Consider the following 25,642-nt stretch of genomic DNA (forward strand, 5'->3'; position numbering starts at 1 on the left):
CACACACACACACACACACACACACACACACACACACACACACACTGCAGCCACAATAAAAAATGCAGCCACTTACTAAACTTTGCACTCTCCCCCCCCCCACTTCTACACACAACACAGCACCTCTAAACACCCCCCCCCCCCCACACACACAACACTGCACCTCTATACACAACACACAAACTGCTGCTACACCCATAAACACTGTTACTGACACACACACACTGGAGCTCTATACACACACACAGCACTTCTAGACAGATATACAACACAACAGCACAGACACTGCTACTGACACACACACACACACACACACAAACAAACTGCAGACAGCCACTTACTACTTTGCAGACCCCTCAAACAGTGGCTGATACTTTTTGACCAATCCCCTGCCCTGTCTCAGCTGTTCTGAAAGCTGATTGGCTGGAAATAAACAGATTGAAAACTGCACTTTGCAAGCTGCTAAAATTCAGGGCATTACTTATTGGTTAAAATTCCGGGCATTATCCAATCAGAGAGCAGGGTTTTCAATAATGCCCTGAATTTTACTGCTTTAGCCTATAATTAATTTTAAACACTACAGTATTGTAGCAGGGGGTCTCCGGAGCTGAACCGCATTGATTTCAGGTCCCGGGACCCCCTATTTCCCGAGTTACATGCCCCGTTATGGGGTGCCGGTTTCCCTGCCATGCTAAAATCCTGTGGGTCATGTGCCATAATGTGACAGAAATCAACTTTGTTCAGCTCAGGCTGGTGTGCTCACAAACCCCCTGAATAAAAATAAAATGTAAGCAGCTTCATTACCCTAGCAGCTACAGTAGTGACTGATTCAGCCTATCTCTTACTTTGCGTCTCTTACAGACAAGTAGACCCCAGTAGGATTCACACAACAGAGACCCCTGCTGTTTTAATACAATGGACCGTTAAGGCCTCGTTCAGGGTGCTGGCTTCGGAGGGAGGGCGTGCTGCAGTGAGAAACAAAGTATTCAATTTGAATACTGGTTTTCAGGGTAGCAACTGCCCTGTCTCCGAAGCCAGAAGTTGAAGCTGACTACAGTTTCAATAAACGAAAATTTCGTTTTTTGGAACTGCAGCAGCGTCACAGGGACCAAGGCAGCCAATGAAATCATTCTTCAGAATGATTTCATGACTGCAACTTGGATACTTACCCTGCCGTGTGTAACCCTGCCCCCTCCCCAACGCTGAAAAGTCTGCTGGGGGATAAACACAGATCGCCCAGCAAACTGCAGCACTGCCTCCCTCACGCCCTCCCTCCGAGTCCTGCAGCTGACACCCTGAACGAGGCCTCAGTCTGCAGCGGGCCGTCTCGGACCACCATGCACTATAGTGCGTGATTCAACCTGGTAAATGGTCGGATAACGTCCGCTGCATCTGTAGTGTTTCTGCTTTAAATGCTTTGTGTGTCTTTCGCAGTGAAATAGATACGCTGAGCAATTCTCGTTTGTACTACATGCTCTTGCATTGATGCATGAATGCTTTTACAGAACGTTATTGGCATGCAGTGGTTTAATATGTGAGCTATGCTTTACAATCGGAACTAGACTATACTCTGAGCTAATCAGAAAGGCCTCGGGGAACAGAGGTGAGCAAATGTAAAAACATGCAGCCATTCAAAATGACAAATGGCACACAGTATATTTATACATGCATTAAAGGAAGAACTTCGTTACATTCATTTTTGTTCATTTGTTAGGTACAGACCTTTATTATCACTAGAAAAATACAGTTCTGGGCATGAGTAAACTCCCTCATGTACTTGTGGCCTGAGTTGGACTTCTTAGGCCTTGACCCCGCTGCCTACTGTGGCGGACGCTGCACGGACGAGAGCCCTCCCCTCAATGGCGCCGGGGCCGCAGCGCTGGGGCGAGAGCTGCTCCTGCTCTCAATAGAATTGAATAGAATTGAGAGCAGGACTCACGTCGAGCGATACGGCACGCCCCCTGGCGGTTCAGCCAATGAGGGCGAACCTGCCGGGTGACGTCATGGCCCCGCCCCCGTCACTCCCCCGCCACGCCCCCCCTCCCCCGGTCTCTCTTCCTGCAGTGAGCTGCAGACCAGGTAATCGGCTGCACGCGCCGCCAATCTCGCGGGCGCGCGTTGCAGCGGAGATACCGGGGCCTTAGCCTTAGGCCCCGACGCTCACACTGGCCGCGATGGAACACATTGATGCAATGTGTGTGGCCAGCATGAGCAAGGGCCTGCGCATGCGCGGCGCTTACCTGCTTGGCGAGACAATCAAATTTCATTTGGCTGCTCGCTGATGCGTCACGTGAGCGGTTCACCCAATGAGGGTGAACCAGCTCCGTAACGTGAAGGCCGAGCCCCCTGACACGCCCCCTCAAGCGCACAACTGGCTGGCCATGAAATGCCCAGCGCCTGACGTCACGGCACTCGCGCGCCAGCGAGCGCTCTCCCACTTTTGCCGCAGTCTTAGTCCTCCCCACGAAGAGCATGGTGATCTTAGCCGAGTAAGCATTTAATGCTGATTAAAAAATAAAATGTCGTTAGAAATTAAGCGGTGTTTTTATTTAATAAAATAGCTTACAATCTAAATGCAGGGTAAGTACATTGGGTACAGGGTATGAGAGCATTGGGGAGTTTCAGAAGCAATAGAGCGGCTGCAGCACAACTGAATGAATTAATCTGGGCTTTGAAATTCCTTTGTCCAGTCATAAGCACTGCAGGGGTTGGGTTGACAAAACACAGCAAGGAAGCTCAGATGTTAACCCTTAGCATGCTGGTTCAGAGGGAACCCTGCACCTGCTGAAATACTTGTAGCAGCGCTGTTTCTGTGAGCAATGCTGATCAGTCGAAAGGGAATGGTCTGTGACCACTGAGCTGCAATGTGGGTGGGAGAGGAACATCTTGTTTGCTTATAACAATAAGCTGCTGTACTGTATGTATATTATAGTATGCAGTCATTTTACCTACATTTAAGACTGTAATAACTTTAAAACAAACAAACAAAAAAAAACAGCAGAATGAATGTTTCATACATTTCCTATAAATAAGCATTTGGAGACTGATGGATGTGTGTACACACCCGCAGACCATTGAAAAGTCATGAGAATAAATATAAAATTATTTTATTCTGATCACTTTGCAAAATGCATGTTTTAAACATATGAAAACAATGTGCAAATTCCCAGCAATAAAAAAATTAAAAGGTGGTATTCCTTATAACTGCAGATCCCTGAAGTTTGCGACCTGTGCGCCGAGAAGATCCATAATCTATTTGAATTAATTTATTCCTTAATGAAGTTTGCAGAACGGTTTTGCGTAGAGCCACTGGTCCCCTACTATTGGGAATGGCTGCCAAAGTAAGGGGAACTCATCCCATAATTAGCAAGTGTGTCATTTATACCCCATTCCTGTAAGAAGAGGGACGGGGGAGGTTGGAGCCTCCTGATGCCAGGGAATCTCATACTGCCGATTTTTCTCATTAATAAGGGATGGTTTATTTATGTTTGCCATTAAAATTGCAAGTTGAACTCGCTTCACCGCTTTAATTGTGGACGGAGGCAACATACTAAAGGGCTCTTTCGCAGGTGAGTGTGATAACGGGTTAAGCAACACGACAACTCTGAACCAATGGAAATACTCCGTTAGTAAGCTGTGCAGAAGGGTACCTGTTTGTATGAAGTACTTTATGAAGGCGCCTGTAGGCCGAAGACGGGATGGAATACTCAAACGTGTGAAAACATTTTGCAATGTTAAAAGTGCCGTTTTTGATGACCTTTTTAATAACCGGGCTGCACCTTCTCATTTAGGTGGGAAGAGGACAACTATCAGGATGGTGTGAAATGGAAATTCCTGGAACACAAGGGACCCTACTTCGCCCCGCCCTACGAGCCTCTCCCGGGAGATGTGAACTTCCTCTACGACGGTGAGCACAGAAACTCCCGCTACTCTTACTTCCTCCCAGGCTGCGGCATGGAAGAATCCGAACGGTGCCAGGAGGCAGGAAAGAAGTCTTGGGAAACGCAACATAAATAGCCTAAGCTTTTACAGTGCGCAGGAAGAGCCACGTAGGGCACACATCTGCTGTCTAGATTTCTATGCATGGTTGTTGCTGCGATGTATATAACATGTCCACCTTCTCTGCTATCACTTGGGGGCGGGAGTCCAACATCATGTCCCCTAGTGTAGGATAGGAGCCTCATGTTCCAGAGACCTTTTTAGTGGGCTCTGGCCCTCTTCCTTGGTGGTCGTTGGGCAGCTTCCTGCGGGTTTGCTATTAATACCCTTTTTTATTTTATTTTTATTGGCTTACATTTCTGCTTTCACCTTCAGACTTCAGGGCTTCTTTCGAGCAACAAAGTCTAACGCAAGATAACAGGCGAAATGTGTTTTTTTTTGTATATTTGTAGGAAAACCAATGAAACTAAGGCAGGGGACTGAGGAAGTTGCCACTTTTTATGGTAAAATGTTGGATCATGAGTACACCACCAAGGAAGCGTTTCAAAAGAATTTCTTCACCGACTGGCAGGAAGTAAGTGCTTCACCAATTTGGCAAATTTCTGGGGGCAACATCCTAAAGAAAGTCTTCGTATTGGTGCGCCCTGGTTGTAACCTTAACCTACGTGAGTTGTATGTTAAGGAGAAGGGTAAATACACATTGTAAAGCACAGTACGCCTACCAGACATCCTTATCCAGCAGCAGGTTTCTTCCCGAAACCATTTGTGTGGAAATGTGGCCCCTGCCCTTGGCACAAGCGGAATATGCTGGAGCTTTACAAATAAACGGTAATAATCTAACTCTTTCTTTACCACAATGCTGTTTCACCTATGGGTGCCTTGCACTAATAAGACCGTTTTTCTCATGGGAAAACAAATGGATTCTTATTGCATCGTTTGAGTTGCTGCCGTACATTTAAAGCCACAGTCTTCCCATACAGAAAAGGCAACATGTAAACAACGTAAAAAAGTAACCGTTTCTTTAAACAGATCTTACTTTAAGCAAAAATGTATATACTGTAGTACTTGCATTGTATAAGGGTGCATGTCCTCCGCCTTTATCCTATGCTAACCATGTACAAGAGCCAGTAATGGAGAATAGGGAGTTTCAGCTGTGCAAGCTTTTGATCAATACACACTACTAGTTGTTTTGTTGTATAGCACTGACGGTATATGCAGTGCTGTACATAACATTTTACAGGCATGAGTCCCTGCCCCGTAGACATTGCGTATCTCTCTCCCTGTGCCTCTGGCACCAAAAAGCAAAGTTATTTTCTCAATGTCACAAGGAGCTGACACCGGGATTTGAATCGGGCTCCCCTGATTCACACTCGTGCCATTGTTTTCAGAGTCGGCGCCTTTACTCACTGAGCCGCTCCCACAGCCCAATAAGAAGGGAACGGCATGGGAAATTCCCCTTGGTACCATAGTTTCAAACGAACTTCAAATCATTTAAAGAGACGTGGAGCCTTTTCTTTTACCCCTTAATCACGTCCCTGCCGTGGATTGATTTTGCTCTTTAAGGGGATTTCACCTTTAAAATGTGGCAATTCATTTAATCTTCGAATCCGTTTGATAGACGCTTCTGAATGGTGACGGTGCTACTGCCCGGCATTTAGTGAAAACGTTTCCTTTACACTGGTTTAGATGTAAAATATCAAATTGAAGAATGCTCATTATGTTCTTATTAAACGCCCTGTGGCCTAAGGCTGAGCGCATTGGTCCTTTTTTTAACACGTGTTTTCAGGATTTTTTGTGACCAATGGTTTGAAAAAGAAACCGCTCTAATCTGATGGTAAATCAGTAGCCACTGTCATGCTGCTTCCTCTGCTGTATTCTGTCCCTCTTGGTTGTGTCGCCTAACATTTTTTCTGAAGATTGGTATCCAAATTATCATTTGTACATAGTCATCAGCATAGCTGGGCTGCAAGCCCTTTAAAGTCTAATGATTGCGATTTGTACGGTTGCAAGTGGCTGCTGTGACTGAGAGCACCTTAAAAAAAAAAAATATATATATATATATATATATATATATATTCGTTCCTTCCTTGGTGGGAAGCAGGGGGAAGGGAGGGAAATGAGGGGTCTGCAGCTGAACCGCTTTAATTTCAGTTCCAGGGGACTCCCTGTTCCCAAGATACTTGCCACGAAAGGGGCTGCCGGTATCATTGGTTTGAATGTCCCATGGGCCAATAGGAAGCCACGAGGGATGATTACATCGCTGCTTCTTATTGGCCCGCAGGACCTTTAAACAGACATTTACTGTGCATAGCCAGAGCTGCTACCGACAGCGCCTTTACTGACCAGTCTCTCCGGGTGCTGAAATTACTGTGGCTTGGCTCCGGAGACCCCCTGCTTCCCAACCAGTCCAAAGTAACACCACTATATTTTATTATTTTTCTCAAATCTTTCACCCTATTCTCTGAAGCTTTATTTCGCTGTCCGCTGACAGAAGTACCTGATTTCGTAATCTCTTGTTCCCTAAAGTGGAACACACTGATTTTCCCCCCCCAAAATACCTCTTCATTTATTCTCAGCAAATGGCAGACGAAGAACGTAAGGTTATTAAGCACCTGCGCAAATGCGACTTCTCGGAGATCCACAAGTACTTTTTTGATAAAAATGAGACTCGGAAAGCTTTGCCAAAAGAAGAGAAGCAGGTAAGAGCTCACACGATATAAGGACCTGAAACTTCACCGCCGGCAATATTCCCAACTCAATGGGTGGGCTGATATCCTTTGACATTTGGGGTCACTAATACACCCTTATTTGCACAGCCCTGACCCATGAGGGGTGTGTCCCCTCATGAAAGGGACAGGTCCTTGTCTGTCCCTGCGACCTCACTTTGTTCCCTAGGAACGAGGCGCACGGCCTCTGCAAATTGGCAGCAAGGGGGGAAAAGCGGCCAAAATAGAATGGTAGTTCACTGCTCACAAGTCGTGAGAAACACTGTACAGACCGTTAATTATTTTATTGAACTGTGACATTTACAAAAAAAAGACAAATATTTATTCATTTTCCTGAAGGCGTCTTCCTTCCATGGTCTGTTTGAAATCAGATGACGTATAATTAAATATTATATACTTGTGTAGGCAAGTGCAAGAAATTGCATGCATATTTATTAACACTGTTTGAAGCTATAGTATCCATATCTGCCATAGGAGTTTGAGATGGGTTAAGATGGGCCTCCAATTACATGCACACCAGAAAGGAGTACAGTAGGTCAGCGCTTCTCAGTGTTGTGCGGAAAGGTGTCGGTCCCCTAACACTCAATACCCTGATAGCTTGTGTGTGTATACAGTATATAGTCTATCAAAGCAAAAGTGGGGCAGTTCTGCGGCTAAAAAAATTGTTTCAGATAAACTAAAATCCTATTTATTTCAGCTACACCATTATGTTATTGCACCATGTTGCCTATGATCATATGGGCCTTTTTGTCCACACTGCTTAACATCATGAACAGTGTTTGCAGGTCACTGTGTAGGGGGAGGAAGTTAAAATAAAAAAAAACAAAACCATCTTGGATAGCCCTTTAATGTGTTAGTCTTTGGCCAGAAACTGAAGGAAGAGTCGAGTAAGATCCAGGAGGAGTATGGCTTCTGTATGCTGGACGGGCATCGGGAGAAGATCGGGAACTTCAAGACCGAGCCGCCAGGCCTTTTCCGGGGCCGCGGAGACCACCCCAAGATGGGAATGCTGAAGACCAGGATAATGCCAGAGGATGTCATCATAAACTGTAGCAAGTGAGTGCATGTTTACTGATGGCAATGCTAATCATTTGTTGGGCAAGTACCTAATACTTTGTGGCGTTCTGTATGAACGCAGGAGAGTAATTGACGGGAGAATCCAGCTATATTCTTTAAGATCATGAAAGAGAGAATTTTTTTTTTTTGTTCATTAAAATGATTCAGAAATTAGGGGAGAATTAAGGGGCCATTTCAATGTTGCTGAATGATTCTTACTTTTTATTTCCCCACACACACACACGTTGTGAAAGCCATAACGGCATATGTTGCAAAAGGGCAATCAAATGAGCAAAGATGGATAATGAAAAAAGGATTGCAATAAAAAGCAAGATCAACCCTAAAAAGTTTAAGTACCGTAATAACAAAAAAATGTGAGAAGAAAATATAGGAAAATGTATACCCTTTCAGTGTGAGGTGGGCAGGCAGATTATTGGAGATAAGGGAAAAGGAGAGGTATTGAACAAATTCTTTGCCTGTGTTTACCAGGGAAGAATCAATTGCAATAGTAGTGCCGCAGGAGGAAGCCACAACATCCTTATTAATGAACAATTGGTTAACTGAGGAAGAAGTTCATACGCGGCTTGATAAAAGGAAAGTAAATAAGGCACCTGGTCCCGATGGTATACATCAAAGTCCTTAAGGAGTTAAGTTAAATAATAGCCAAAATATTATATTTAATATTCAAGGACTCCATTTCCACAGGCTCAGTACCACAGTATTGGTGTAAAGCAGATGTGGTGCCTATATTTAAAAAGAGGGCTAGATCACAACCAGGGAACTACAGACCTGTAAGCCCGACTTAAATAGTAGGGAAACTACTTGAAGGCTTAATACGGGATAATATTCAGGAATACCTAATGGAAAATAAAATTATTAGTAATAGTCAGCATGGATTTATGAAGGATAGATCTTGCCAAACTAACCTTATTTGTTTCTTTGAGGAGGTAAGTAGGAATTTAGACCAGGGTAATGCAGTTGATGTGGTCTACTTAGATTTTGCAAAGGCTTTTGATACGGTTTCACACGAGGTTGGTGTACAAAATAAAGAAAGTTGGACTCAGTAATAATATATGCACCTGGATTGAAAACTGGTTAAAGGACAGACAACAGAGGGTTGTCATAAATGGAACTTTTTCAGGTTGGGCTCAAGTCGTGAGTGGAGTACCTCAAGGATCGATACTGGGACCCCTGCTTTTTAACTTGTTTATTAATGACCTTGAGGTTGGGATCGAGAGCAAAGTCTCCATCTTTGCTGATGATACTAAATTGTGTAAGGTAATAGAATCAGAGCAGGATGTAATTTCTCTCCAGAATGATTTGGAGAGACTGGAAACTTTGGCAAGTAAATAGCAGATTAGGTTTAATACAGATAAATGTAAGGTTATGTATTTGGGGAGAATAAACAGGCGCTTTACAATTCAAATGGGGCTAAATTAGGGTATGTCCTTGATGGAGAAGGATTAAGTCATGTGGTAGCGGCAAAGGGAAATAATGTCTTATCTTGCATTAAAAGGACGATGGAAGGGAAGTAAACATAATTATGCCCCTTCATATAAAACATTCGTAAGAGCACACCTCGAATATGGAGTACAATTTTGGGCACCACTCCTTAGAAAAGACATTATGAAACTCTAGAGTGCAGAGAAAGCCACCAAATTAAGGGAATGGATGGATGGATGACCACTTTTCTAGATAAGTGCTACTGGCCATGCTTTATTTTGATCTCTTGCAATCATGCGTGTGTAATGATTACATCGGAGTAACCTTTGCTCTTAATTGCGTTAACCCTTACAAACATGGTATTTGGGCGACTGCCCTCCATGTTCAGCAGACCTCAGCAGTGGGAGGCTCTGCAGACAGTAGTTTGATCATGAGGCACAGCTGTATATTTTAATCTGCCTTCTGCGCAAACCTGTATATTTTAATCTGCCTTCTGCGCAAACCTTTGATGTGAGGTGTCAGGCTCTGGGCTAACTCATCAGGCATGCCACTTTAACTATAGCCCTATGAAAGATTTCACTTTTCTGGGGTCTTGTCGATTCTCCAGAATATCAAGCATTGCCAGGTACCACCTGCACATCAATAGAGCAGCAGCTACAACCATAGCTTCAGAATGTGTATGTTGCATAGTTGATGAGGTTGAAAAAAAGACATACAGTACATCCAAGTTTAACCTCTGCTAAATTTCGGGTTCTTGTAGTGTAGTCGGATTAGCACCTGTCCCCTGTAGGGGCATCATTGAGAAGGGGTTCTAAATGAAGAACGGGAGCTATTTAACGTGTGCACATCCATGCTGGGCTGATGTAAATATATTGGGAGTAGATGTGCCTGCGATCCCCCTGTCGCATCGTTATATTGGTGACCCCACAGTCTCTTGCTCCTACACATACTTATTTATATTTGCCAACTCGAAACACTTTTACGAGTCGCATATCGGCCGTTGGCACGCACACATTGTTAGCACGCACGCATTGTTAGCACGCACGCATTGTTAGCACGCACGCATTGTTAGCACGCACGCATTGCTTGCACTCCGATTACACGGCGTTTGCCAACTCTAAATCTGGCAACCAAACAATAGGTGGCGCTTCGAACGCTCACAGTGATAACGTGCACAGTGAATATAATGTGAAAAACTAGTGACCAAAAGTGCAATATAGTATTTAGTTTAACAAGATATTCCTCCACTCAACCCTTGTAAGACTGTTCCATAGGTCTTCTAACAGCTTACTCTCCAAAAGCAAGAGGCGCGGGGGACTGCCCAAAAAATAGGAAAACTATATAAAGCAGCATCATCAGTGAAATGGTGAACAAATATAGAAATATAGAAAATGCCCTACAACGGTTCTACTCACAATGTTGGGGGGTTTTAAAGGCAAAATGTATTCTGTAAATTATTTGCACGTATAAAAATGACATTCAGTGTTTCCGGAACACAATCTTTAAGTAGAGGATCATTTTTAACCACATGTCAATGCTTTTTAATGATGTTTTTAATGTGCTAGATGGGAAACTCCAATTAGACTAAAGGTATACAACCTTTAGAAGTGGGTGGTGACCAATACTCGTGACAAAGCGATTCTTGCGAAACGCGCAGAGTGTTGGAGTTTCACCGGTGACAGCAGAGGATCTGGACAGCACAAGCATTGGCTTCACCCTCCCCCCTCCCCCCCTCTGTGTAGCTGCAACCGGACATTGCAAAACGTAAGTGCAGTCACCAGAAGTGAAGTAACGGGACTCACGGGCGTGGAGGCGAGCGGTGGATGTCGAGCGGACGGTGAGACTGCATCTTACCGGGTCCCTGGGACATCATACACACAAATGCCCGTATATATCTGAGCTAAGCCTTGAATTGGAGGTTTGTGGTAAAAATTGTTGTTACTATCTACACCATTGCTGTGTTTTTCTTCTTTCACATGAGCACATCACAGAATCACCCACTTCATAACCAAGATTATCAGGATTGCCACTGAGTTTTGGATTTTGCCTTTAATACCCCCCAACATTCTGAGTAAAACAATTGGAGGGTATTTTCTATATTTGTTCACCATTTCACTGATGTTACTACTTGATATAGATTTCCTATTTTTTGTACAGTCCCCCGCGCCTCTTGCTTTTGGAGAGTACAACTTTAAATCTGGCCCAAAGTGGCTTATGAGAGAGCTGTCTTTTAATTAAAGTGTGTGATACTACTGTAAATACTAGAGAGTATGAGATTTGACTCCATAAGCTGCTTCTGTGATATGTTAGTTGTTCTGAGTGTTTCCAGCCTCATTGCTACAATAAAGAACTACAATCCAGACTTGTGAAACTGAGGCGGGTGTGTTTTCCTCTCGCAGAGAGTCCAAGGTTCCAGATCCCCCTCCGGGTCACAGGTGGAAAGAAGTGCGCAGTGACAATACGGTCACCTGGCTGGCATCATGGACTGAAAATATCCAGGGCTCCATCAAGTACATTATGTTAAATCCTAGCTCTAAACTCAAGGTTAGTGTGTTAGGGGTGCGCAAGCGTGTTTTTTCTTGCGCCCCCCCCCCCCCCCGCCTGCTCGCTCCCTCCGCTCTTACCTTGATGCCGCGTTGCCATGGCAGATGCCGCTGGAAGTGAGTTACAGAGGCCTTGCGCGCCCTGCCCGGCATTTAATTTAAATGCGGGGCCTCTGTATGCGCCGGGTTCCCCCCCAAAAAATCTCGCGCCCCCCATTTTGCGCAGCCCTGTGTTAGAGTAATACCTTCCAATTCATGTTGGTCATGTTATATGGCATTACGAATATCTGTTACAATCTGTTTTACTTCCTCCTGTATCAGGAGGTTTTCATTCTGCGAATCTCCTTGCGTTTGTTGAACCCATGTGCTATAACGTACCTGGCACGTTTGCTTTGCTCAAATAGTGTTGATTATATTTATGTATGAGCCGTCCCACAGACCCTGCTGCTGTTCGATATTGCAAGTGCTTTAAAGTCCCATATATGTTTAGAAGTTCCCAGGATGCCTATGAATGTCACCTGGCATCATGGCAGCCTGTTTACTGGTGGCTGTGCTGAACAGATGTTGTGAGTTTTCATGGGAAATACTTTGGTAACGCAATTTTAGCGTGTTCCCTTTTCCCAACAGTGAATTGACGGTAGTTAAAACGTCCAGAGTTTATGCCAATTTTGTCTGTAGAGAAACGTGTATAGGCTTCGTGGGGTCTCTGGATATGAACCATGTTTCTGCTCCCGGGACCCCCTGTCTCCTGATTTACATACCTTGAAAGGTACCCCCGGTGGGTGTTCCGGCTGGGCACCCAGTAGGGCAGTTTAAATGTCCTGTTGGCCGATAGGAAGACGCAACATCATCCTTTGTGGCTTCCTTTTCGACCTGTGTGACATAGGCGCTTTAAGCTGCCCAGGGACATCACCTACTCGGGTATGTAGGTTACTCCTTGTGATCAATATGGTTCTGTTTGTGTCCTTGTGTACCTTGGAAAAATCACTTCATATTCCTGTGCCGCAGGCACCAAAAGATTTGTAAGCTGACTAAAGCAAGGATTTGTCCAACGTCCTATATATAGAGGACAACACCGTATCAAACCTGTGTAAGAATAAATATTGGTTGGTGTTGTCTGTTGCTACACCACAAATCTGCCCAATGAAAATACAGTACTTTATTAATCACAAACTCGTATTCAAGATATAGGGAGATCTTCCATGTTGAGATATAGCCGGCACTACGTGACAAATCATTAAAACAACTAAATCATTTAAGCAGCAATGAGGGCGGTTGGATAGCGGACATGGTCTCTTTGTCACCTTGTCACAGGGGGAGAAGGACTGGCAGAAGTATGAAATCGCTCGGCGCCTGAAGGGTGTAGTGGATCGGATAAGATCTCAGTATCGAGTGGACTGGAAATCCCGCGAGATGAAGAAAAGACAGCGCGCAGTGGCCCTCTATTTCATTGATAAGGTACAAAGTCACCCGTATTTACGCAATCTTTAAAGCGGCAAAAGATGAGAAATGTTGTATGTTTTTCTTCTTTTTTTTTTAACTTACTGCAGTTTTTCCATTTTTTAATTTTTTTTAATTCAACTATTAATGCCATTTTTAATGAGTTTTAAAGCATCCTTTGAATTCTATAGCAGGTTAACACACCTCCCCAGCAGTGTAAGATAATTACAACAAATTATCCCAAGCAGGAAAGTGTTGCAAATGTTCCCAGCAATTTGCGCTTTTAACTGTAACAATAGATAGATAATCTTACCTTGGTAATATCAGGATACATGGTAGTTGCTGAGTTACACTAACTGAAGCCGCCATTATGTTGGTCACACAATCAGGATTTATAACAGGAGCACCAAACAATTTCCAGCGTAGGTAAGAATGTAGAATTTTACACGTGCTTAACATATAAGAAAAAAAAGGGAGGGGAGACATAGTATTGCTGCTTTAAAGGAAACCCCTCTGGGCTTTCTCGTTCCTCCCTCCCCTTCCTAGCTGTAGGAAACAAGGGGTCTCTGGGCTTTCTCTTTCCTCCCTCCCCTTCCTAGCTGTAGGAAACAAGGGGTCTCTGGGCTTTCTCGTTCCTCCCTCCCCTTCCTAGCTGTAGGAAACAAGGGGTCTCTGGGCTTTCTCTTTCCTCCCTCCCCTTCCTAGCTGTAGGAAACAAGGGGTCTCTGGGCTTTCTCTTTCCTCCCTCCCCTTCCTAGCTGTAGGAAACAAGGGGTCTCTGGGCTTTCTCTTTCCTCCCTCCCCTTCCTAGCTGTAGGAAACAAGGGGTCTCTGGGCTTTCTCGTTCCTCCCTCCCCTTCCTAGCTGTAGGAAACAAGGGGTCTCTGGGCTTTCTCTTTCCTCCCTCCCCTTCCTGGTTTTAGGAAACAAGGGGTCTCTGGGCTTTCTCTTTCCTCCCTCCCCTTCCTGGTTTTAGGAAACAAGGGGTCTCTGGGGTTTCTCCTTCCTCCCTCCCCTTCCTGATTTTAGGAAACAAGGGGTCTCTGGGCTTTCTCTTTCCTCCCTCCCCTTCCTGATTTTAGGAAACAAGGGGTCTCTGGGCTTTCTCTTTCCTCCCTCCCCTTCCTGATTTTAGGAAACAAGGGGTCTCTGGGCTTTCTCTTTCCTCCCTCCCCTTCCTAGCTGTAGGAAACAAGGGGTCTCTGGGCTTTCTCTTTCCTCCCTCCCCTTCCTAGCTGTAGGAAACAAGGGGTCTCTGGGCTTTCTCTTTCCTCCCTCCCCTTCCTAGCTGTAGGAAACAAGGGGTCTCTGGGCTTTCTCTTTCCTCCCTCCCCTTCCTAGCTGTAGGAAACAAGGGGTCTCTGGGCTTTCTCTTTCCTCCCTCCCCTTCCTAGCTGTAGGAAACAAGGGGTCTCTGGGCTTTCTCTTTCCTCCCTCCCCTTCCTCGTTTTAGGAAACAAGGGGTCTCTGGGCCCGAACCGCAGTAATTACAGCTAATTCTTGCTTCCCTAGATACATACTTGAGAAGGGGCCGCTGGTTACTATGACGAGGGGTTTTATGCATGCACTCGAAAAGTGGGCTAGGAGCGGGGTACTTAGCTGCCGGTGCGCTGTGTCCAGGGAAATCCAAACAGGAGGCAGGCACACGGACTTAATCCCGAATTCTTTAATGTGCCATATGGTCCGACGTTCAGCAGTGCAATACTGCCTCTTACTGTCCCCTCACGGAGGAACAAAATGGAGGGATACATTTCCCGTTACACGCACCAATAAGAAGCGTCAACATCACCCGTCGCAGCTTTCTATTGGCCCACATAACACAAGGGATTTAAACCTCCTGGAAGTACCGACGGCACCCCCTCCTGTAATCATCTCGGGGAGTGGGGGTCCCGGAGCTGTAATAACAGCAGTCCAGCTCTGGCGACCCCCTCCCCACCGCCTGCTTCCTTTCCATGTGCTGTTTTGAGAGGCGTTTTCTAGCCTTTTACATTCAATGCTAGTAAGCTTCTGTGTCGGTTCTCGAGGCTCCTTGTCCATTAAGCAGCTGGGTGAAGGGCATGAAGGTGAAAGTGACGTGACCCGGTGATGTGTTCTCCCTCCTGACAGCTGGCTCTCAGAGCGGGTAATGAGAAGGAAGAAGGGGAGAGTGCGGATACCGTGGGCTGCTGCTCCCTGCGGGTGGAGCACATTAAGCTGCACTCACAGCTGGACGGACAGCAACACGTAGTGGAGTTCGACTTCCTGGGGAAAGACTCTATCCGATACTACAATAAAGTCGAAGTGGAGAAGGAGGTAAGGGCATCCTGACCACCTGTTCTTTTACTGGCGCTGTAATGACCTTTTGTCTGCTAGATACTGTGGCAGTAAATGGCAAGTCTACCTTAGCGACCAACCTGTACTAATGGTAGTGATCTGCTTAACCCTGTGGGTGCCCTTGAGACATAGCTCCTACACCCTGGGGTCTGGCACCCCAGGGACCCCATGACGTAGGTACATCAAAGTTCCTGCTCATCTTTCTAGGGGAGATCCTGTTAGGAGCCTAGGAAGCCTTCTGTAATGCCGTGGAATGGGAGGACGCCTCTGTGTTCTGTGTGTTGTGTAGCGATCACGGGATCCCTTTGCACTCTGGTGCCCCTCCCCCCCCCCGGGCATGCAAAGGGTTAAGGGGCTACATCTGGGTGGTTGCTTGCATTTATCTCCCCATTCTGTCAGCCAGAAGTATATTTAAATCTGTTTCTAAAGTGAGCTGAGAATTGGGAGGGTGTGATTTTCCTCTGGCTGCTCCCTTTTGTCTGTGAAAACTTGTTGCACACAGGGACCTCAGACTGAGCCCCCCTCTCTCCACCACCCCTTGGTGGGGGGCGGGGGGGGGGGTGAGAGACACAAGCACTTGGTTGACAGACACTTCCCTATTCAGAGCCCCAAGAAATGCAATTTGTAATTGATGTCCAAAGAAACCAAACCAGATCTTTTCTTTTAGCATGGTTAGTTTAAGGAAGCCAATTAGGTTGTTGCATTGGTTACAAAACACCGTTTTTGCCTGCTACACAGGATTGTACCTCTGAAAGTGCCGTTCCCACTTGGCATGAGATGTTGGACTTCATAGAGAGAATTCAACCGAATAAAGCACTGCCCGCTATTTTTTAACATCCCCTTTTATACGTACTTATATTCACCAGTGTTTCAAATTCAGCCCGAATATAGGCTCCACGTGTATCACTGAATATACGAGGGAGGCTGCTTTTTCTTGCCGCTCCTAGCCAATCGGAGGAAAGGATTGCTGCAGTGTGATGAGGGCTGGAGGCGGTCCCGTCATAAACCCTTTCAGTGCCAGAGGGTCCTGCCACCTCCATGGCCACAGTGCTTGGGGCCCGTCCTGATCACATGTCGGAGGGGACATGTGATACCTTCCCCACTCTTCAGTGTAGTATGCGTACGGACCCTAAAAGCACCAGCAAAAGCCAGTGATGTACAGTGCACGTCGTTGGGGGCACTGAACAGGTTAACATGGAAGCCAATGGGAAACCTTGCTGAAAAATGTAACTTCTAATAACGTTTGTTCTTCAGATTAGAAACGGGAGAATAACGTGCACTTTTTGGACAAAACAACTTGATTTGAAATAGAAAGCGATTTGACAAAGTAAATGGGATTGCGCCTGTGTATTTGCTGCCTGTGAGAAGGATCAAACATCCCAATATCAGAGCAGCAGTGCCCCCTTCCCGGGAACGGTGACATCAGAGCAGCAGTGCCCCCTTCCCGGGAACGGTAATATCAGAGCAGCAGTTCCCCCTTCCCGGGAACGGTGACATCAGAGCAGCAGTGCCCCCTTCCCGGGAACGGTGACATCAGAGCAGCAGTGCCCCCTTCCCGGGAACGGTGACATCAGAGCAGCAGTGCCCCCTTCCCGGGAACGGTGACATCAGAGCAGCAGTGCCCCCTTCCCGGGAACGGTGACATCAGAGCAGCAGTGCCCCCTTCCCGGGAACGGTGACATCAGAGCAGCAGTGCCCCCTTCCCGGGAACGGTAATATCAGAGCAGCAGTGCCCCCTTCCCGGGAACGGTAATATCAGAGCAGCAGTGCCCCCTTCCCGGGAACGGTAATATCAGAGCAGCAGTGCCCCCTTCCCGGGAACGGTAATATCAGAGCAGCAGTGCCCCCTTCCCGGGAACGGTAATATCAGAGCAGCAGTGCCCCCTTCCCTGGAACGGTGACTTCAGAGCTGCAGTGCCCCCTTCCCGGGAATGGTGACATCATTAGCTGACAAGTTGTCCTGTAGGGATCTGTGACCCAGGACATGCGGGGCTTAGCAATAAAAGACCAAGATAGGTTTATCCCATGGGAACGTTTCCAGACTTGCTGCCTGCATTGGTCCTTACTATATACCAGGGGTGACCAACTCCAGTTCTCAAGAGCTTGCCACCAGGTTGGGTTTTCAGGATATCCCTGTTTCAGCACAGGTGGCTGTCTTTGACCAGCACCTGTGCTGAAGCAGGGATATCCTGAAAACCTGAGCTGTTGGTAGGTCTTGAGGAGTGGAGTTCGCCACCCCTGCTATATACTTTAGGCTCCCATTAAGTACCCGAACGGTCTGCATAAGTATCCGAACGGTTTGCAGGCAGAACTTCTGCGGTTTTGTGTTATTCCCAAAACCCAGCAAGTACCTGAGGTCAGACTGCCATCATTTTGTATAGGCCGATACATGCCTGGAATCTGTCTCCCTCATCACAACACCCGTTAAAGATTAACATGCATGCAGTATCTAGGACTACACAGCCACAATAAACATGGACAGCGGACAATTACTGGTAATGTTCTTCACTCCCCCAAAAGGGCTGACCTTTAACCCTTTCACGTCTAGTGGGGTCTGGTGCACATTGTTTTGCTGGCCTCTCCGGGCAGCAAAATTAATACCTTCCAATCACTTCCAAAAAGGGAGGGGGAGGGGCCTTGGTCTAACGGGGCATCATACCATGCCTGTTTTATGCTATTTACTCAAACCTTTGTAGTACATTTGGATTTTGATTACATAGCTACGTGTCTTTTTGTGTGAAGGAAGAGTGAAGATTATCCTCGTTCCATAAGCAAACTGCTGCTATAAATTGAGTTTACGGGAATGCAGCAAACGGTAGATACAATAGCATTGTTCTTAGACTATCATTGTTCCTCTGTATTATCTCGTCGCTACAGGTGTTCAAGAACCTGAAGCTTTTCATGGAAAACAAAGGGCCAGAGGATGATCTCTTTGATCGGCTGAATGTAAGTGAAACGGTTTCCTGTCGCAGGTAACGGTGTGATAGGTAACGCTACCATGATATGCTGAGCAGGTTACATCACTGATGCAGGTACGCATCTCGTTTCCATTCTCTGGACTCGGGAAGGTTTGTCTGTTTTGAAATGTACAGGAAATGGTCATTTTTACATTTATTTATTTTTTAATGGTGAGTTCTAGGAAGAAGGGAGACGTACATAGCAAGCCTGTTGTCCTAAAGTGTTGTGTATATCTTATTGACTTTTAATTTTACATAATACAACAATTGTCACAACTATCTCAATGCACAAATGTCCGGCTAATGCAGTGACAAGGCGTAGTCTGCTATGCCAATCTTAATGCCTTATGAATAAACCATCTTTCACAATGAAATAGTAACGGTGTGGAACAGCTTTTCAGAAGTGATGGGAAAGGAAGACAGAGTAGGAAATTGGAAACTGCTTTTAAGGTCTTCTAGACTATGTAGACAATGGGGACAACTAAGAGGACTAAATGGGCCAAATGGGCTTTTCTGTGCATCGTGTATAGTTAACCTTTGTATTATTTTGTGGCATGATTGGGACATCCACAGCTCTGTATAACATTGGTGCGCAAACTTTCGGCGCTGCACCCCCCTGCCTGCTCAGCCTCAATGCTCGCGCTCCCTCTCTCCCCCCTTACCTAGAAACATGTGTCAAATGACGCAGCGGGGTCATGTCGCGATGCGTCGCCCGAAGCCATGGTAATTAGGCCGCGCTTATAGTAACGGCGACGCTGCCGTTGCACCGTCGCATCGCTCCTACTATAAGCGCACGCGACGGGTTTAATACATTTGTTGTCACGTCGCCGGGGCAATAAGCGCGGACCTAAGCATGTAATATAGTAAGCACAGGCGCACGCACAGTGTTGCGCAGGCACGCGGCGCACGTGTTTAGTGCCTATCGGCCAAACGGTGACGCGCGTGGCCATGACGGCACAACGGTAGGCCCGCACTGTGATTGGCTCAGTGTCACGTGGCACGGCAGCCGCTCGAAAATACAAATTTCTTTGTATTTCCACACAGCTGCCACGCCAACGCTGTCTGCGCGCGTCGGCACTGGATAAACTGTCATAGGGAGACGGGTATTTATCATTGCCTCACGCGTGCCAGCGCTTAGTATAATAACAGCCATACAGAGGTCTCGCGCGCTCCCTGGGCCTCTGTAAGCAACGCGCCCCTTCCACCCCCAAATTAATTTTTTTAAATCTCGCGCACCCATACTGTATAACACAGGCACAGAGGGAAGACTTTTCTGAGTAGTGCTAACCCACCTCCCTATTCTCTCTAACACAGACCCACACTGTCAACAAACATCTTCAGGAACTGATGGACGGATTGACAGCCAAGGTTTTCAGAACGTATAACGCTTCCATTACCCTGCAGCTCCAGCTCCAGGCGTTAACCAACGGCAAGTGTGGGGCACCTGGGTGTTCTGCTCGCAACCGATACTGCAGAGGTTCTCAGCTCCAGTACCCAAGAATAACCCTGCCCACCCCCAGGTCAGGTTTTCAGGGTATCCCTGCTTCAGCACAGGTGGTTCAATCAGTCACTGCTTTTGCACAGGTGGCTCAATCAGTTGCTCCGTCTTCGACTGAGCCACCTGTGCTGAAGCTGGGATGTTCTTAAAACCTGGTTGTCTTGAGGACTGGCTCGGAGTACGCCTGCGGTACTGCATTCCCTGTCGGCTTTTCTCATGTTTCCTCATTGACGGGAGGCGTTCTGTCCCTGAGAGATTCTCTCTCCTATATATTCCAATGACCCCACATACTGCGCAGATCTCTGGTTTGTGTCTCGGCCTCTTGTAGTGTGGCTGGCTGTGAAGATCATGCGGTGGAGATCCATGGTCTTCTGCTTGTTTTGTGTGTTGGCAGTGATGGGGTGTTTGTGTACCTTCTCCTGAGGGAGTTTATTTAGACCCTTTAGCGCCTGGTTTCACTGGTGATGATCAGTCTTCTTGTTCTAACAGCCGAGGACAACGTTGCGGCAAAAATCCTGTCTTACAACCGGGCAAACCGCGCTGTTGCGCTCCTCTGTAACCACCAGAGGGCGCTTCCCAAGACCTATGAAAAATCTATGCAAAATCTGCAAGCAAAGGTACTGTAAATACAAACTGTTCTCTCATTCTGTGCTAATCAGAGAGCACATATATTCATGCAGTGGGACAATGGGTAATATATATATATATATATATATATATATATATATATATATATATATATATATATATATATATATATATATAAACTGAAAAAATGTTTCTGTGGGTCTCTGCGCTTGCTGATTGGCGGCGGCTCATTCAGCCGCTCTGATTGGCCTGCGGGGTGGGGTGACGTCAGAAACACAGCTACACACGCCCTCACCCTCACAGCCTCCTCACACGAGAGCCACACGCTGTGCAGCCACACAATGTACCGTCCTGCACCTCACATCCTGCTCACCGAGGGCCGCCACCTCACACCCACCGCCCGCACCGCCACCTCACACCCACTGCCCGCCTCACCCCCTCCACACGCCCTGCCGCCGCATAGCCTCACCTCCAGCCACCTCACACCCTCCACCTGCCAACCGCCACCTCACGCACAGGGTGGAGAGTGATGTGAGGTGCAGGTGGGGGGAGAGTGCTATGAGGTGCGGGGGAGGGGGGGGCGCGACAGTCATGTCAGCTGCAGGGGTGGGGAGAGTGTGAGTGAGGTGTGCTGTGAGTGAGGTGCAGGGCGGGGGGGGGAGAGTGATGTGAGGTGCAGGGGGGAGAGTGATGTGAGGTGCAGGGGGGGGGGGCAGTGATTGAAGGTGCCGGGGGCAGTGATGTAAGGTGCCGGGGGGGGGGGGGGGAGAGTGTTGTGAGGTGCCGGGGGGGGGGGGGGAATGCTGTGAGGTGCTGGGGGGGGGGGGGGAAGAGTGCTGTGAGGGGGGGGGGGGGAGAGTGCTGTGAGGGGGGGGGAGAGTGCTGTGAGGTGCCGGGGGGGCGGGGGGGGAGAGTGCTGTGAGGTGCCGGGGGGGGGGGGGGAGAGTGCTGTGAGGTGCCGGGGGGGGGGGGGGAAGAGTGCTGTGAGGTGCCGGGGGGGGGGGGGGGAGAGAGTGCTGTGAGGTGCCGGGGGGGGGGGAGAGTGCTGTGAGGTGCCGGGGGGGGGGGGGGAGAGTGCTGTGAGGTGCCGGGGGGGGGGGGGGAGAGTGCTGTGAGATGCAAGGGAGGGGAAGGGGGAGAGAGAGAGGTGAATGGGGAGAAAGAGGGGGGAACTGGGAAAATTACATCCCGGGCAACGCCGGGTATATCAGCTAGTAATCACTATTTCATCTAGCGCTTTTCTCCCATTGGGACTCAAAGTGCTTCAGAATTATAATATAGTGTGTTACGCACCATTGTACATGTATGTATATCTTTTATATAGTACTGTCTAGGTACATGGCGCTTTACAAAACCTGTGACATACTATAACACAACGGGAATAAGCACCGCCCCCCCACTCCCCTCCTCCGAGCAGTCAGAACTTCTCTCCGCTTCATTCAGCCTGGATGATGATATCGTGGATGCCTGAATAAGGACATACCCCCTATTCAGGCATATACGACGTTATCCTTTGGCGGCCCCCAGGAACGTGCCAACAGGCCACGGGTTGCGCACCGCTGCGGTAAAATGGGTCATTAATTTTGCATGTAGATGGAGAAAATTGATCTCCGGTTTAAAAATAAAGATTGACACATGTTTGGAACGTGCCTGTCTTAAAGTGTGCAAATGTATGGTGTATACAATGCTTTTGGAAATAACATTATAGGGCAGTGCTTTCTTCGAAGCATGAGCTGGGAAGTCAACAGTGTGCTATTGTAAGTCTCCGCATCTATTCAGAGGGAAGGAAAGTTTCTTGTCCGTGCTTGCCATCATTCTCCTAAGCAACAGTGTGTTACGTTGTCTCCTTCCTTACATGGTGATTCAGGGACATAATACAATTTATAAGCATGTCATACCAGCCTTGTTCCTGCTGTATTTCCTATGATGAAGGCAGCAGCTGTTCTAAGTGGTGAAAAAAATAACACGGATGGACCTTGAATCTCTCAATGTCTGGTCCTCAACTGCAATTATTTTCAATATACATTTGGGCCACTCAGATACGGTCATGAGGAGGGGTAGAATTAGTGGGTAAAATGTAGATTATTGATAGAATACAGAAGGGCAGAACCTACTTTAACAAATGCATTGAAGTGGACATTATATACAAGTGTAAAATGGATTAAATGTCAAAATAAGAATGAAAACAATCTGAAACAGTAAGTTAGTAACTTTCCCTTCAAGGGAATGTAACTGCTGAGAGTTTTAGATTCATGTATTGATTCATATCTTGACACTTGCATCAATTATACACTTTCTTCTTACACCACTTTCATAACGTTTATCCACTGTTAGATTTGTTTTTCTTTTTACACTAATACTTCTCGTGTTCATAAAGTTTCAGATTGGACTTGCTTTTATTGTAATGTAGTACTATTAACGGTCTTATTGTAGTATTAATTACATAATTTCCACTTAAATGCAATTTTCGAAGTGGATCCTGTCCTTTATTCTATGAATGGTGAGAGAATAACCCTATGAATTTTACTAGAATTTCTCTGGCTTGAGGGCATCAAATGATAATGAATGTGAAAGTGCTTGTTACATAGTAAGTTGGTAGTCAAAGGTTTGGTGTTGCCTTGTAGTCAATAGTGGTCTTCTCTGACAGAGAGGGGTCTAACCGTACATTCCCCACAGATCAGACTGTTCCGCTTAGTGTTACCATTTCACCTTTTTGTGCTTGCAGATTGATGCGAAGAAAGAACAGCTGAGAGATGCCAAGAGTGAGCTAAAGAAAGCAAAGTGTGACCACAAAGTCAGGCAAGACGAGAAGTCCAGAAAGTAAGGATTTAATTTGTCCGCTTTGTTGGAATATGGATGACATTTATATTGAGTGTTTGTGGTATAACGCCAATCGTTAGTCCGCATAAAATGTATGTATGTCTTTATTTATATAGCGCCATTAATTTACATAGCGCTTCACAGCAGTAATACACGTGACAATCTTATAAATAACAAATACAAATAACACAAAGGGGAGAAGTGCTTCAGACCAATGTACCATTTAGAAAAAAAAGTCCCTGCTCCGAAGAGCTTACAATCTAACTAGGAAGAACGTACAGAGACAGTAGGAGGGTGTTCTGGTAAGTGCGTCTGCAAGGGACCAAGCTTTATGTAGGTGTTGTTCATTATCAGCCACGGAGCTACTCATGCTTCCTTATGCATGTGTGTTTTGAGGTGGGTCTTAAAGATGGATAGAGAGGGTGCTAGTCGGATAATATTGAAGTATTCATTTTATTTTGTTTGCACTATTGCAACTGGATTAAAATGGCTACTTCAATATAGTGATGGAAAATGCTGCATTAAGACCCTACTGTAACTGATTATACAGGAAACACTACTCCACTGTGACACTTCATTGCTATCAGACTGTAAGAGAATGGAGCTGGTTCCAAAGAAATTTAGGTTTTAAAACAGATTTGCAACAACGCACCATTCACAATACGCTGAAAAACTCTGCAAATGTACCAGTGAGAAACTGAGAAATGTGCTGATTTATCAACTCTGTGAAAAGAAACATCTAGTAGGCCCCAAATACACCATACCCCAAACCCTGCACTTAGAGCATTGCCAATGTTAATCAAGCGGAAGAAGTGCTCGGTCTGCACTAGAAACTAGAGAAGGTCACAATGGTAAAGGATCAGAAGAAATGACCACGCAAAGGAAGAACCGCGGAGAGCCGGAGAAAGCAAAGTCTGAACACGTGTCCAAAAACCCAGGCCGCGCCTACCGCAATAAACTGACCCATGGGCCAACCCAGGAGTATACAAAGCAACTGAAATCTTAATAAATCAGGCCTAAAAGAATTGCCACCAGTATCTGCAACACGGGGTTAGTACCTTTCCAGGTTTCCCAAAATCCTGCGAATCCCAGGCAGGTCAATTAGAACAGGTGTGGATACACTCCCTGAACAAGTAGCCCAAGTGGAGGATATCCTCAAGCCATTAGTCATAAGCAGCAAGCGCTTCATACAAAACACACACTTTCCTTATTGCACTTAATCACATTAAGCAACTACCACCCATCTACTGGTTACCATGAATGTAGGCTCCCTGTGCAGTAACATAACTCACAAGGGTGGCATGGATACATGCCTCATCTCCCATGGACCAGAAATACACTGCTGAAGTCATTCCCAAACGTATGGAATATATTCTCTCACACGCCTACTTTTATCTTTTACAAGGACATTTACCTACAACCAATGTAGACAGCGGTGGTCACCAGGATGGCCCCCGCAATATGCTAATCTTTTTATGGCAGATATTGAGCAGAGATTCCTAGCTACACGCCACCAAAAACTACGGATACTGTATATTGATAAATCTATAATATGGACAGAGGGAGAAGAAAATATGAAACCATTTCACAAATCTTTCAACTCGTTCCATCCGTCAAGCTGAAAATAGATTACTTGGTGTCCTAGTAAAATCGGGGTACATGAGGAACAATGAAGCAATGCAAAACTACACACTTCTGTATACAAGAAACCCACAGACAGATGTAGTTACCTTTTACACTCCAGTTTCCATCCCACTCATACAAAACGAGCCATCATACACAGTCGGGCTATAAGATATCACTGCATAGGCTCTGACACTGAAGACTAGAAAGGACCCCTCATCACAACCCTAATTTCAATCATTAGACAAGTCGTACAAGCCAAAGGTGATCACCAAAATAATTACAGCTTAGCTGAAAATACCAAGAGAACACCTGCTACTGATGTATCAAAACGTACTGCCTCCGTGGCCGCCAGGGTTTGCGAGGGCTGGCACGTGGCCAAGCCAGGGTTTGCGAGGGCTGGCACGTGGCCAAGCCAGGGTTTGATCGCAGCCAAGAAAGCAGTAGGTGCCCAGGAGGATTAACTCAGCGGAGGTCCCTGCTTCTGTATGGGACCACCACAGCGTGGATCTTACGTGGATCTTACGCGTCTAATAGCTGAGCAGGGTGCCGGGACAATGTGCCTAGCATGATTCCCGGGTACATTTTTAGGGGAACTAACAACTCCGGACCCCAACTACCTACAGTAGGCACATTCTAACAACAATTCCTCCACAACCACCCCCCTTGAAACTCATACCCCAGCAATCCCTGTTT

The 25,642-nt window shown here is 46.4% G+C and overlaps 1 protein-coding gene across 8 annotated transcripts in view; it reads left to right on the top strand.

Annotated features, from left to right (window-relative positions):
- TOP1MT (DNA topoisomerase I mitochondrial) overlaps positions 1 to 25,642 on the top strand; it is a 75,784-nt gene that overhangs the window by 42,356 nt on the left and 7,786 nt on the right. For all 8 annotated transcript variants that reach the window (XM_075581400.1, XM_075581409.1, XM_075581430.1 and 5 more), the window contains 11 exons: positions 3,792 to 3,907; positions 4,392 to 4,513; positions 6,516 to 6,638; positions 7,534 to 7,721; positions 11,564 to 11,708; positions 13,022 to 13,165; positions 15,254 to 15,439; positions 18,338 to 18,406; positions 19,732 to 19,846; positions 20,405 to 20,532; positions 23,229 to 23,323. In XM_075581400.1, the coding sequence (XP_075437515.1) occupies positions 3,792 to 3,907; positions 4,392 to 4,513; positions 6,516 to 6,638; positions 7,534 to 7,721; positions 11,564 to 11,708; positions 13,022 to 13,165; positions 15,254 to 15,439; positions 18,338 to 18,406; positions 19,732 to 19,846; positions 20,405 to 20,532; positions 23,229 to 23,323 (1,431 nt within the window). The remainder of the gene's footprint in view (positions 1 to 3,791; positions 3,908 to 4,391; positions 4,514 to 6,515; positions 6,639 to 7,533; positions 7,722 to 11,563; positions 11,709 to 13,021; positions 13,166 to 15,253; positions 15,440 to 18,337; positions 18,407 to 19,731; positions 19,847 to 20,404; positions 20,533 to 23,228; positions 23,324 to 25,642) is intronic.

The sequence above is a fragment of the Ascaphus truei genome, chromosome 2 (genome assembly GCF_040206685.1).
Source record: "Ascaphus truei isolate aAscTru1 chromosome 2, aAscTru1.hap1, whole genome shotgun sequence".
Classification (NCBI taxonomy): Eukaryota; Metazoa; Chordata; class Amphibia; order Anura; family Ascaphidae; genus Ascaphus; species Ascaphus truei.